The sequence below is a fragment of the Puntigrus tetrazona genome, chromosome 1 (genome assembly GCF_018831695.1).
Source record: "Puntigrus tetrazona isolate hp1 chromosome 1, ASM1883169v1, whole genome shotgun sequence".
NCBI classification, from domain to species: domain Eukaryota; kingdom Metazoa; phylum Chordata; class Actinopteri; order Cypriniformes; family Cyprinidae; genus Puntigrus; species Puntigrus tetrazona.
In genome coordinates, this window is record NC_056699.1 from 11,401,782 (window position 1) to 11,414,680 (window position 12,899).

Here is a 12,899-nt window from a genome sequence, read left to right on the forward strand (position 1 = left end):
TTCCAAGCCTGGTAATGTGGGTGGATAGCTGCCATTATTTTGAAAGTGTTTACTTCGGGGGTTATCACATGTCCTCTGAAGCAGAACGATGGGTTTTCGTAAACAAAAATATTTTTGATTAAAAATTATAATGTAAATAACTGACTCGTGTTATTTTCCTCAAGAACGCAGAGTTTCGACTTCTTGGCTGACTTATGATGCAACTTCCTTCATACGTCGTACGCAGGGTCAGAAGTCGGCCAAGAAGACAAAACTTAAAAAAATCTAAGTTTTACATCGCAGTACTTGAAAGAAGAAAGTCAGATACACCTGAGTGAGAAAGGCGAGAAAAAAATGGGGTAATTTTCATTTTTGGGTGAACTATTCCTTTAATTCATAAATCTGATGTGTGTGTCATGGTCATAAAAATGGCTATTACTTAGCCTCAGAAGACGTAGAGCACTTTTATATTTAAAATTCACAGTCTAAAATTCACTTTATACTGAAAACAGTGGCCGGATGTGCCATATGTCCCATAGAAGAAATTAAATCAAACAGGTTTGAACATAATTTTCTTTTTTAGCTGAACTATCCCTTTAATTCATCATCTGAGTTTTTGATCAAAGATTTTATTGGCTCGCACAGAAGAAGCGAGTTCATCTCACTCAGGGTCTCCTCTGATCCCTTCCCAGTATTCTCTTTTCTATACTGACTTCTGTGGTCTCTGAACCACAGAGTATTCAAATCACTAAGTATGTCATTACAAGGGTGGGAATGGTCAGGAGCACAGTTTACACTGCCTCCATTTTTTTGCCGTCAACTTTATATATAGTTTTGCTGAGCTAACTCTGCCGTCGCCAAAAGTTGTAGACTCCAGTGACCATATAACGACTTGGGTTCCAGTCCAAGCATTGATTGGTCTTCTGGAAACCAATAAACACGGGAGTCAGTTTGGTGTTTGTGGTCTCTCCAGCCTTCATGTGGAAACAGAATCATTCCATCTAAGCCAGAGTTCTTCGTGCTTTTAGCGCCCATTGAAGCTATAACAGATTATTTCAATGACGTAAGCGATGATTCGGATCGTGTTTCTCATGCGCTAAAAGCTTCTTTGAATCACTCCCAAATATATTGGGATTTTAAAAAGGTGAGACCACAGACGACAACGGCAACGTGCCATGGTTCACTTTGAGTGATATTGGTTGTCTCTGTAAATCTAATTTGTGCTCTATTTATTTATTTCTAAAAATATTTTTGTGCATTACCAAGACTGCATTTATTTGATCAAAAATACAGTAAACCCTATAATCTAAAAGAGCTGTTTTCTATTTTAATGTTTTTAAATGCAGTTTATCCTTGTAAGTTGAGTTTTTAGCAGCAGTTAATACAGTCTTGTCACATGATCATTGAGATCTTTCTAGAATGCTGATTCGCTATTTAAATAACATAACTGTTGAAAAATGTTGTAAAACCCCTATTAAATAGCACTTACTTGCTATAAAAAAATCTTTGTAATGTCATAAATGCCTTAACGATCACGTTTGATCGTTAAAAAAATTTTTTTATTTCTTTCAAAAAGAAAATCATACTGACTTTAGAATGGCGGTGCATATGCATTTGAAAGAAAAAGAATCACAAGTTTACATTTACATTTAGTCATTTAGCAGACGCTTTTTCAAACTAAACATCGGCATGAATGAATATTTCTATCATCTATCAGTATAAACTTGAAACACTTTCTTGAGCACATATCGAACTGAAGTTAATAAGACAACTGATGTATTAAAAATAATACAAAATGAACCTTGAACTTTTTAAGCTCTGTTTAAAACAGCTGCATGTGCACCAAAAGATGAAATCTTTATAGAAATTCATATTTACCTCTTTTATATCACTTATGTACACAATTAAATACAGCAACCATTATTTCAACTCTCCTTAATTCAAGTTGATATTTAAATATTCATGTTCTAACTGGTTTAAATGTTGCTCATGTGTTTATTTACAATTTTCTATTCCATTATTTTACTTGCTTGATGTTTACGATTGCCCCTCTTTGTTGCATTTTACAGTTTTTCCCCATCTATCTCCTGACCTTAGTTTGTTTTTCCTTAAGCCTTATATTATCATCTTAAGCTGAACATATTAAAGTGAAGTGTTGTTTAAATGTGCCATTTTACTGTGTTCAGTATTTGAATATATCTGTTGTGAGTAAAGTCTTTGTAGGGGTTTGTGTGTGTGTGTGTGTGTGTGTGTGTTTTAAATCAAGAGACATTGTGATTATGTACAAATATAAAATATGTTCATTAAAACTTACTAGATGAAATGTAAAGGCTTGCTTATTTTGATAATCGCAATTCATCACACACTGTTAACCATTATATAGTTGACTCTCGTTTTGTCTATCTACGCAGTATGCTTATAAACCCCTTGTTTCGAAGGAGACCGCACTAAACTGATTTTTCAACAGGGGGCGACCATAGCACGTCTCTTACGCACAAGGGGCTGGACACGCTGTTTCTCAAAGCTGAAAATCTTATTTTTTCAGTCACGTTCACGCTTTAACAGCTTTGAAATTTTTTTTAATATGTTGAATTCCCTTAAAAGTGTAAACAGTTTGTGTTCTCTGCGTAGCATTATTAAAACGTTGCTGTTCAACCAATAGCGTAAGTCTGGGGGCGTGACTATTTGTAAAACCAACCTACGGTTTTAAGGTTGTTGTTTTTTTTGTTTTTTAATTTATTTATTTTTTAATTTTTTCATCTGATCATGTGCATATGACAAACGTAGCTTCTGTTACTGATAACCTGGCATCTCTTCATATTCACATTTGCGGCCTTGTTCAGACCATTTTTTATTTATCTTACTTTATCATCAGTATCTAAAGGTTCTCTGATATTCCCTGCAATGTAAAAGTGTCACGGACGTTCTTTAATATCACATTGCCTATTGTTATGTTACCTTCCACACACAGGCCCTCACTCCCCTTTCTCGCAGTATCTCATACATATCAATGAGATTATCATATCAAACAAAAACATCCACATGTTCATATTGCAGGGTTGAAAATACCCACACGCCTTTGTGTTTGATGATCTCACAATACATTGTTTGAAGCGCACAGTTCTCTCGCGCAGTGTGGTCTGCAGAGCCGCTGTCTCTGTAAAGATGAATGGACTGCTTCATCACTCTTTGATAGCGTTAGCTATTAGCCCAGGCTTTGATTAGTACAATGACATTAGCCTCCTACATCCACATTGTCGCGCGATATGAGTGGGTGACTGTGAAACCTCCACCGCAGAAGCACAAATCGAGTCTTATGGAGTGCTTCTGGGTGCTTATTAACACATTTTTTAATTCAAGACAGTAAAAGTCAGTTAAGACAATGATTAAACACAGTGCTATTGCTATTGCTATTAATAGTTAACAAGAACAATGAGGCAAAGTGTATGTCAGCACACAGTAAAGAATAAAATGAATTTTAAATCATATTTATGCGTATTACGAATGCATATGCATTACTGCACTCACTCCCACAATGCAATTGGCATATATATGAGTCATTCTATAATTTAGGGCATATTTCATGTCAGTGATGAGATGTAGTCTCTGCATATATATATATATCAATTTCTTTCTTCATAAAATAAAACATACTGAATACATTATTTATTATTATTATTATTGTTATTATTATTTAAGTTTCCTCCTATTTATTGCATTTTTTTTTCTAAAACCACATATTGTCGTAGATATTAACTGACATCAACTATGAAAATAATAAAGGTTTGGGACGACATTTTTTTAATTAAGATTTTTCATTTTGGAGGGAACTATGCCTTAATAATTTTAGGAATTGTATGATTGTGTTAGTAATTTTATTAGTGCTGGGCAATGATTAATCATGATTCATCTCATTCCAAAATAAATGTTTTTGTTTATATAATATATCTGTGTGCACTGTGTATATTTATTATGTATACATAAAGATATATACTATATATTTTGAAAATATGTACAGTACATGTAATTAAATGTATATATTTATCTGAACATAATTCATACTATATATATATATTTTTGGAAAAGTTTTTCTTTTTTTTTTTGGAAAAGCGTATCATTTTTGTTTTTTGTAGATATGATATGTACTTGTACTTCCAATAACATCCAAAAACAAAAATAAAATGTTTTTTTTTATATAATATATAGTGTGTGTATTTATATATAAATACAACAAACATATTATATATTTTGAAAATATTTACATATGATTTTATGTATATATTTATATTCATATTTATTTAATATAAATACATAAAAAACATATTTTCTTTTTATTTTGGATGTAAACAACAGTATAATCACATATATTATTGCAAAAACCATTGTTGCCCAGTATAGGCCTATTTTTTGTTTGTTTTTGGGGTTCATTGGAAAAAGCATATAGTTTTGTGGATGTAAAACATATTCCCAATTCTAGAATAAGTCATATGCATATTAGTGACAGCGACTGTCCCCATCACATCCAGTAACATGGGCGATCCTTCCTCTTCTTCATGCACATATCAAATGAGCCTTCAGAGGGTAAGGTGGGCATCTAACAACCTCCACATCTCTGAAGCCCACAGGAATGAAGGCATCTCTGTCTTTCTTCATCAATCAGTTCTTCTAGTGTGTCTGCTGCCCCTTTTTTGTATCTCCGCCCCTTCTCCCTTTCTCTCTCGCTTTCTCTCCCAATTGATGGATTTGCGGTGTAGTTAAAACACATGCAAATGAGACAGCTGGCATCACACAAACCATGTGACCTGTCAAGGTGGGGGTGGGTTCAAAGACACGCTGCAGTAGGGAACCCTCTTTACACACACACACACTCCCTCGCTCCCTGGAATAATCCCTCCACCTCCTTCATGCCACCTTTCTTTCGTTTTTTTCTCTGTCTTAATCTGAAAGAAAAAAAAGAGTGCCAATGATAACCGAACTAAGACTGGGATCTCACCTGATTTATGTTCTTCCTCCTCGCAAATGTTTGCTCATGCATGAAGCTAATCACATATGTGCACTTGAATGTGCCCATGCTCACACATGCACATATGCCTGTAGAAACAGGCCCTGTGTGTGTGTGTGCATGTGAGAGTTTGACAGGATCAACAGCAGGTATCCAGCAGTAGGTCTGCTACAGAAAGGCTGCCAGCTCACACACACACTCACACAGACACATTCCAGCAGACTGCCCTGGCCTTGTGAACACAGCCTTTTGCCAGGTTTCTCTCTCTGGCTCCAGATGATGCCTGTTTCTGTAAAGTATACTTGATGTGGATGCGTGTGGATTTTTAAAATTATTATTATTTGTTGGCCGATCATCTCTTACAAGCATATAAATATTATTATTATACACTATACAATTATATAATATAATTACATAATTTTATATATATATATATATATATAGTATATATATTTATTAATATATTATATAAATGTTTTATTTACATAATATATGGATGTGTATTGTGTCTATTTATTATGTACATATACAACTGTATACAGTTTATAATTTTTAATTATTTATTATTACATTTATAGTTTATATATATATATATATATATATATATAGATATATATATATTTAATATATATAATCTATCTATATGTATCTATTCATCCATGTATCTATCTCTCTCTCTCTCTCTCTCTCTCTCTCTCTCTATATATATATATATATATATATATATATATATATACTACAAGATCCAACATTACAACATTAAAAACTGTAATTTCACACAAAAATGAAGATGAAAACAAGATGAAGACAAGATGAAAACAATAATTTATATTCCAATTGTAGGCAGTTACACTTTGAGGTATAAATCTTCAATTATATAAATGCAGTTTTCAACAGAGAAAAAAGTGTTCCATAAAATTCATAATAATTATTGTATTATAATTTTTTACAGTTTATTTTATGGATTTGAGGATAAGAGACATTAAATTATTCTTCTTATTCAATGTGTTAACAATACGCTAACTGGCAGCTCTCTGAGTGACACTTCCTTTCAATCAACTAATAAGAAAAAAACAGATAAAATCGTAAAATCAAATATGTATTCTTCCTGAATTAACAAAAAAATGATGAAGCCATCACTTATGCACCATGAGGTTTGGGACACGAGCTTCTGCTTCTAATTAAAAAGACACAATGATTAATTATTGTCTTTTTCGCTTTGTAGATACATTTGCTGCCTCGCGAAAAACTCTTTGTTTTATTGCCTCTGATCCACAAAATCCCGGAAAAGAACAAACAATAATAAAGCAGACAAAAAAAAAAATCCCACAGTGTTTCAAGTTAATCAATTAATTAATGGTATACAGAAGTCTTGAAAACAAAAACACACAATACTTGTATAGCTGCCTTCTACACCAACATTCAATTCACTATAGTTATAATTTCACGTCTCCCATTCTAAAGCATAAAATACAACTCAATCGAAAAACTCTGTACAACATTAACGGTGAGATTAAAGCAAACGATTTCTTAGATTTTAAAAGATTTCAACACACGAAGTAGCTCATTTCCCTGAAAAACTGCCAACGTGGACGGCCGATGTTTTGGCAGGTTCTGGTTATTTTTATGAGTCGTAAGGGTGGAGTCGTGTTTTATTCTGTGGTAAGGAGAGATCAACTTGGCGGTATCTAACAGTGGTTTGCTGTGTGTGGCAGTGTAAAACGTATACTGTAGTTTTATTGTTGTTTGTAGATCCAGATGCTGTGTGTTTTTCAAGACTGCAAGACCCCTCTTAAGAAGCCGCTGTGTTAGAGGTCCGGGCGACGGGTTTTCGGCTACCTGCGTAAAAGCAAAAACAAAGATTATTATATTTAGAAAAATCGAATCAAATTGCATAAATGCAGTCATTCGCTCTCACCTCTGGGACCAAAATCTCTCATGTAGCAGTTAGTGCAGTATGGCTTCTCATCGTGCTGCATACACATGTAAAAACAGTCACAACATATATAGCATATATTACTATGTAATCATATATATACATATATATCTATACATATACCTCTGCATGCTGGCCAGCCGTTAGCTGTCTTTTACACCTGTGACACTTCAAGCACAACGGATGATAATCCCGTCCCAATGACCTCTTCTTCTCACCTGTATGGATTAAAGGCCAAAGGTTAAGCAATCGGCCAGGTGTGTTTACTGAAGCTGGGGTTAGTTTGGTATAAGTCAAGGGGGCTGTTAAAAATCAGGAGATAGTTGTATGCAATGGTTTATGTTTGGTATGGAAACCGCAGAATCAAATAAATAGCTCATTTCTTGCAACTTCTCAGAATTGTGAGGGGAAAACCCGTTATTATGCTTGTACTGTTGAACACAATACTGACTTTTCTGTCTCGTCATATTTTAAAGGGATAGCTCACCCAATAAATAATTACTCAAGTCGTTCCAAACTATCCATGTGACACCAATTTCATACTCGGAAATGAAATGATTTAAACGTACCTCTGTTTGTAAGTATTGTTATAAAGGCTATTTGTGTTTCTGCAGATTTGCCTCAGGCATATTGAATATGTAATAATACTGCACGTAAACACACTTTTTTTTTTTACATATTGAGGGATGGGTCAAAATAGTTTTCTGTAATAATAATAATAATTATATATAATAATAAAATAAATAATAAATAAATATATAATAATATAAAACAATTAAATTAGTTTTAATCACACTTTTAATGAAGAAAACAAGAATGTGAACATAGATTTCGCACTTTAGTTGCCTCAATCTTTCGATTCTCGAGTTACGTAGATATTACCCTTTCATGTGGCCCAGCATGAGCCCTCCTACTGAAACCCTGACCTCAACCATTGGTCCGGAAACCTCTAGATTGAACCAGGATCAGACTGAAGCTGAACCTCCTACCAACATCTTGGGTCAGCTTTTCTCTTTCTGGCAGAACCAACAACTGCCTGGAGTCTAGCTCAATAACTGAGGCAGTTTTTTTCTTCGCTCTTGCTGCTGAAAGCTGACTGGCACCTACACGGTATTTCTGGCCAAATTCTCAACTTTCTTCAACTGTCCATAGGTTTATGCATTGCTAACCTGCCAATTGAAACAGTCAAGCGTCTCTCGCTCTGGCCTATTCCACTTCCTGCCACAGGCAGACACTTCCTGTGCGCGTGTGACTCATGTCGTGAGGCGCTGATGGCGGTTAGGAAACTGCAGACTGATTAATGTTGCACAAAGGCATTGAGATACACAACAACTAGTTAGTTTAAGTTAGCGAAAAGGCAGAAACTAAAGCTAATATGGAGTCAGTATTCTCCGCTACAACACTCTGCTGCTAATATACAGCATTATCGCACAACTACACAAAAGAACGCGTGACTAGAGCGCAACATAACCTGAATACAACTGAATTAATAGCCACTTTTGAGTCAAAACAGAATCTTATCTGAAGTCCTGCAGTTAAACACAAACATGCAGCAGCTCAATGCGTTACACTGATGCTCCTCAGTGTTGATAAGTACATTAACACCTATTTCAACAACACTCTGCAGTTAATGCGAGATGTTATCACAGAGCTATATATGCAAACACGCAACTTGGGTACAGCATAATCCAAATACTACAGAAATACCACAACGGCAAGTCAAAACGGCCACTTTTAGGCCAAAAACAGAACCCGAACCATGTTTTTGCAGCTAAACGCGAAACGTGCAGCGGCTCCACACTCAACATTTACGTTTTTTTAGGTGTTGATAACTCCATAACCCCATAAAGCGTCTCGATCAGCATGTTTTAGGCATTTTAAAGCGTTATCCCTCCGACCCCAGTTGCCACTCACCAAAATAAACAGGCTTCCCACATATAGGACAGAAGCTCACCATGGTTGTAGCAGGTCTCTACCAGTTTGTGATACGTGAGATGTTGAGACGCAGGAAATATGCATGCGATCGTCTCAACTGTGACAGCCTTTTGGTACAGCAAAGGATGTGGCAAGAGGTGCAGCGACAGGAAGCAAGAAATGCTTTCAAAAGAAAATACGCTCGACTCGAACAGTCAGGCGACAGAGAGGAGGAAAATGTTGGTCAGAAGTGCGTGTGTGGGTGCTGTGATATGATGAGCCTGTCATGGCGGGGTTGGACCTAAGTCGGTCTCGATGTTTTAAAAACTCTTCACACTTCTGCTGTGGTCAGTCGTTGCGGTTTGAAATCAAAGACGACGCTGAGGGCCGCGTGAGGTCATCAGACTCGTCGGAGTCGCTTATGAAATGAACGCTTGTGGCTTGTTTGCTGGATGCGAGTCAGAGAAACAACAGAGAAGGAGATTGAGAGGGACGAGAGCGACGCAGATGTCAGCCGCTCGGATTTCATAGGTTGTCATGGTCGCCGCTTCTCAGCCCCTCGATCTGTCCGCTCGCCCTTTTTCATCCTCTTTCTCTCCGTCCCGAGAGATTAAAGAGCTCGAGTGTGGGAGAACGGGAGTTTAGGAGAAACCCAAAACTGCGCGCCGCACACACAGAGGGAGCGATGACATCACCGAAGGGAGCTTGATTGGATGAGCGCAGAAAGCCGTGAGAAGGAGAATCATTGAAGCCGAGACTGAGAGCGTGTTTTGTGTATGTGTGTGTTGAGATATAAAGGATGAATAAGAGTCTGGCTCGAGCTGCAGTGCACTATTGCCCTCAGTTTAGCATGATTTATACACATACACGCTACTCCTCCGCAATGTGTGAGCTGGAAGGGAAAGCACATAGACTTCATTTAAATAGGACGAGCTTTGTTATGGTCTGGGTGTCTGAACAATTCAATGTGGAATTCCTGCATGCGATTTCTTTAATACATATGATAAATAACTTAGTAAACGGTCAGCTTCAACTGAAAATGTATGGATTTTGTCAAATCAGGTTCCATGCTTTTTGTCTGTGAATGAATTTGTCACGAAAAGGGTAGCTTTTAGATGTGCACTCACTACTTTTTGTCCTATCCTATATTTTTTCTCATTAAAATATTTATTAAAATTATAAATACATGGGATGAAGACTTCCGAGCTGTTCCCTAATAGAGGTTGGCATGCTGACAGACACTTTTGTTACACATTCATCATATCTCAAGCTCATTTTATATGTTGTCGGCAACTGAAAATGTCTGCAGCCATTAAACAAAAAATGCTGTTCTTTTGAACTTCCTATACATCAAAGAGTTTGATCCACATTTTGAGTGAGTTGTCCAAAGAGTTGTCCAAAACCTAAAACTAATATGCTTTCTTGTCTTAGGACAACTTTGATCAACTTTTATTCACTTCTATTCATTTATATATCTTAAAAGAAATTTAAAACAATATTTCTTGAACACCGAATCAGCAAATCAATATTTTCTGAAATATAATGTGACGCTAAAGACTGAACTGCTGAACACTGAGCTGACAGGAATAAATAACATTTTAAGATGTATTAAAACATTAAAATAGAAAAGGGTTGTTGCACATTGCAGTAGTATTTCACTGTATTTGTGGTTAAATAAATGCATGCAGCCTTAAAAAAACATTCAAGCTAGGCAGTGTGGTTCTAATTTGTAACATGACACGTCTCACAAGTGCACGGGGGGTTAACTAAAGTGTGTTTCTGTTGCACAGGTAAGTGTCTCAGCATTTGGTCCAATGGTTGCTCGACAGTCTTGTGTATACTGAACCAACTTCATTCAGTGAGGGATAAAAAAACATTTCCCATCAAGCCTAACTGGGAACTTCACCAAACAGCAGAGTCAGAGCCCTGTCCACATGAGCGCTTGTTCACACAGACCGCACACACACACACACACACACACACACACACACACATACACACACTAGCGTCTACTGCCAAACTACACAGAGAAGAGCAAAACAGGGTTAGAGGAAGGGAGGGCTTCTCTTTCTGTCCTTTTTCATGCTGGTTTGGTTTGGCTCTGACAAACTAGCCTAAATCCTCTTCTTTCTGGCTGAGAAATGGAGGAGAGGGGATAGAATAAGAGTAGAGGAAAGTGGGGTAAGAGTGTCGCCCTCTTAATCATGCAAACTGCGGACAGTTTCTGCCATGTGAATACATATTTAGAAAGTACTCACCGCGTACAGCTGCCCAGATGCACATGAAAACAGTCGCACTTCAGAGTATAGGCCGATTTATATGACACATAAGACTAATCTTAATCAGAGCAGATTTATTCAGGACTAAAAATGGACGTTACACATGTTGGTGAATTGCCAATGAAAAGAGAACATGAAGTATTAAAAGAAGCTTCCCAAAGTGGTATCTGTTGGACAAAGTCAGTCAGATGGTTTGGTGTCAGTGAAATATTATTACAAAATGCTGACCGTTTTACTACACATTTGCTATTTATTAATTTCACTGCATTAATCTTATCTATAGCATAACTATACAAATGAGAATAAACATGAACAAAGAATTTTGAGGTCTACAGATAAATAGAGAATATATTTTTTGCTTTATTGCATAGTAAGTATGAGCAGTCTAGATGGTTATATTGAAGCAAGTGAACTTCTTTAAATGATCATAGCCTCTCAAACCAATTCTGTGACTTACTGCTGAGTGTTTGAGTCTTTTCTTCAAATCAAAGAGTTACTCCGGAGGTCGAAAGTTTGCAATATTAAGATTTTTGAATGCTGTCTCTTGTATGTTCTATGTCTCTAAAGAAACACAGTAAATAAAACAATATTGTGACATATCATGAGTGACGGCAAAGCTGAATTTTCACCATTTTAGAATGATATCTGAAGGACCATGTGACGCTAAAGGCTGGATTTTACATTTAATTTCACATTTTACTGCATTTTTGGTCATATAAATGTATCTTTATTGAGCATAGGAGACTTCTTTCAAACAACTGCAAAATCATATTCCAGCTTCCTGTTAGCGAATCTGACTAGAAGATCACGAATAATATTTGCAGAGATTTCATGAGTCTTTGTGTTTAAAACCCAGTGCATACAATACCGACAAGCATTAATAACATGTCATAAAGCATGTTTATGTGAACAGTATGTGGCATGTTAAGTTCCAGAGCCGCAGGCCTGAGACGAGCTGCCATGTGTGTGATGCATGCATGACTGTGTGCGTGTTATAATGTTTGTAAGTCTCAGTATGTTTTGGCATGACATCCATGGGCCAAGAGACTTGAAAGCAGACAGCGAATCTACACCCGACGAACCAGAAACTTGGCAAACGCATTCGATCTCTGATGTTAACAGGGAAGACGCCTAGACCAGGATCCCACTATCTCCACTCCAAAAGACATCACAGCGATTCCCAATCAGTAAACTCATCTGCCCCAGCCAACTGGTGATGTCTAACCGCTCAAAGACAGCTTAAGACGTCCCAGCTGCTATACCAGAGCGGACCATTTTTCAAAACAACGCTAAAACTTACTTTTAGGCTTAGTAGACGCGTTTTTATGTTTACAGGCCCGCAGAGGTGATTAAACCCAGGTCTTCCACTAATTAATGCTGACTACCAACACCCAAGTCGACGCGTCTTAATCAAAACCGGCTCTCGGCTTACAGTGTGAAAATGTGGTAGTTTATAATTGCGTTCAGAAGGGAGAGCGAGTCAGCCAGCAGAACGAAAGACTCTTAAATGTGTTGATTCTTGCCTTTGCATTCTTGGCATTTCTCTTCAACCTTTTTCTGTCTTATAGTTTTTTCCTCCCGGTTCTCATGCGAAGCAGCCAATGCCAATTCCCTCAGATTTGGTTTGGCTTAAACGCAAGGAGGCCGGCCGCTCTCCTCCCTTCTCCCTCTCTCATTTCCTGTGTTTTTTCCCCCCTTCTTTCTCTCGCTCATTCTCACCCAGCTCTCTTCCTCTCTCTTTTTTTGAGACTAGTCACACTGGTTTTAGAGGGTTCCAGTAATTCCTTTG

General features: G+C 36.9%; 1 protein-coding gene across 1 annotated transcript; it reads right to left on the bottom strand.

The window, feature by feature from the left end:
• Positions 1-5,783: 5,783 nt before the first annotated feature.
• On the bottom strand, positions 5,784-9,932 carry zgc:195282 (uncharacterized protein LOC100192223 homolog). The gene is made up of 4 exons (XM_043244772.1): positions 8,832-9,932; positions 7,041-7,135; positions 6,900-6,954; positions 5,784-6,820 (listed from the first exon to the last, which is right to left on the bottom strand). Exons 1-4 carry the CDS (start codon positions 8,872-8,874, stop codon positions 6,774-6,776), a joined length of 240 nt encoding a protein of 79 aa, XP_043100707.1. The 5' UTR covers positions 8,875-9,932; the 3' UTR covers positions 5,784-6,773.
• Between the last annotated feature and the right edge of the window lie 2,967 nt (positions 9,933-12,899).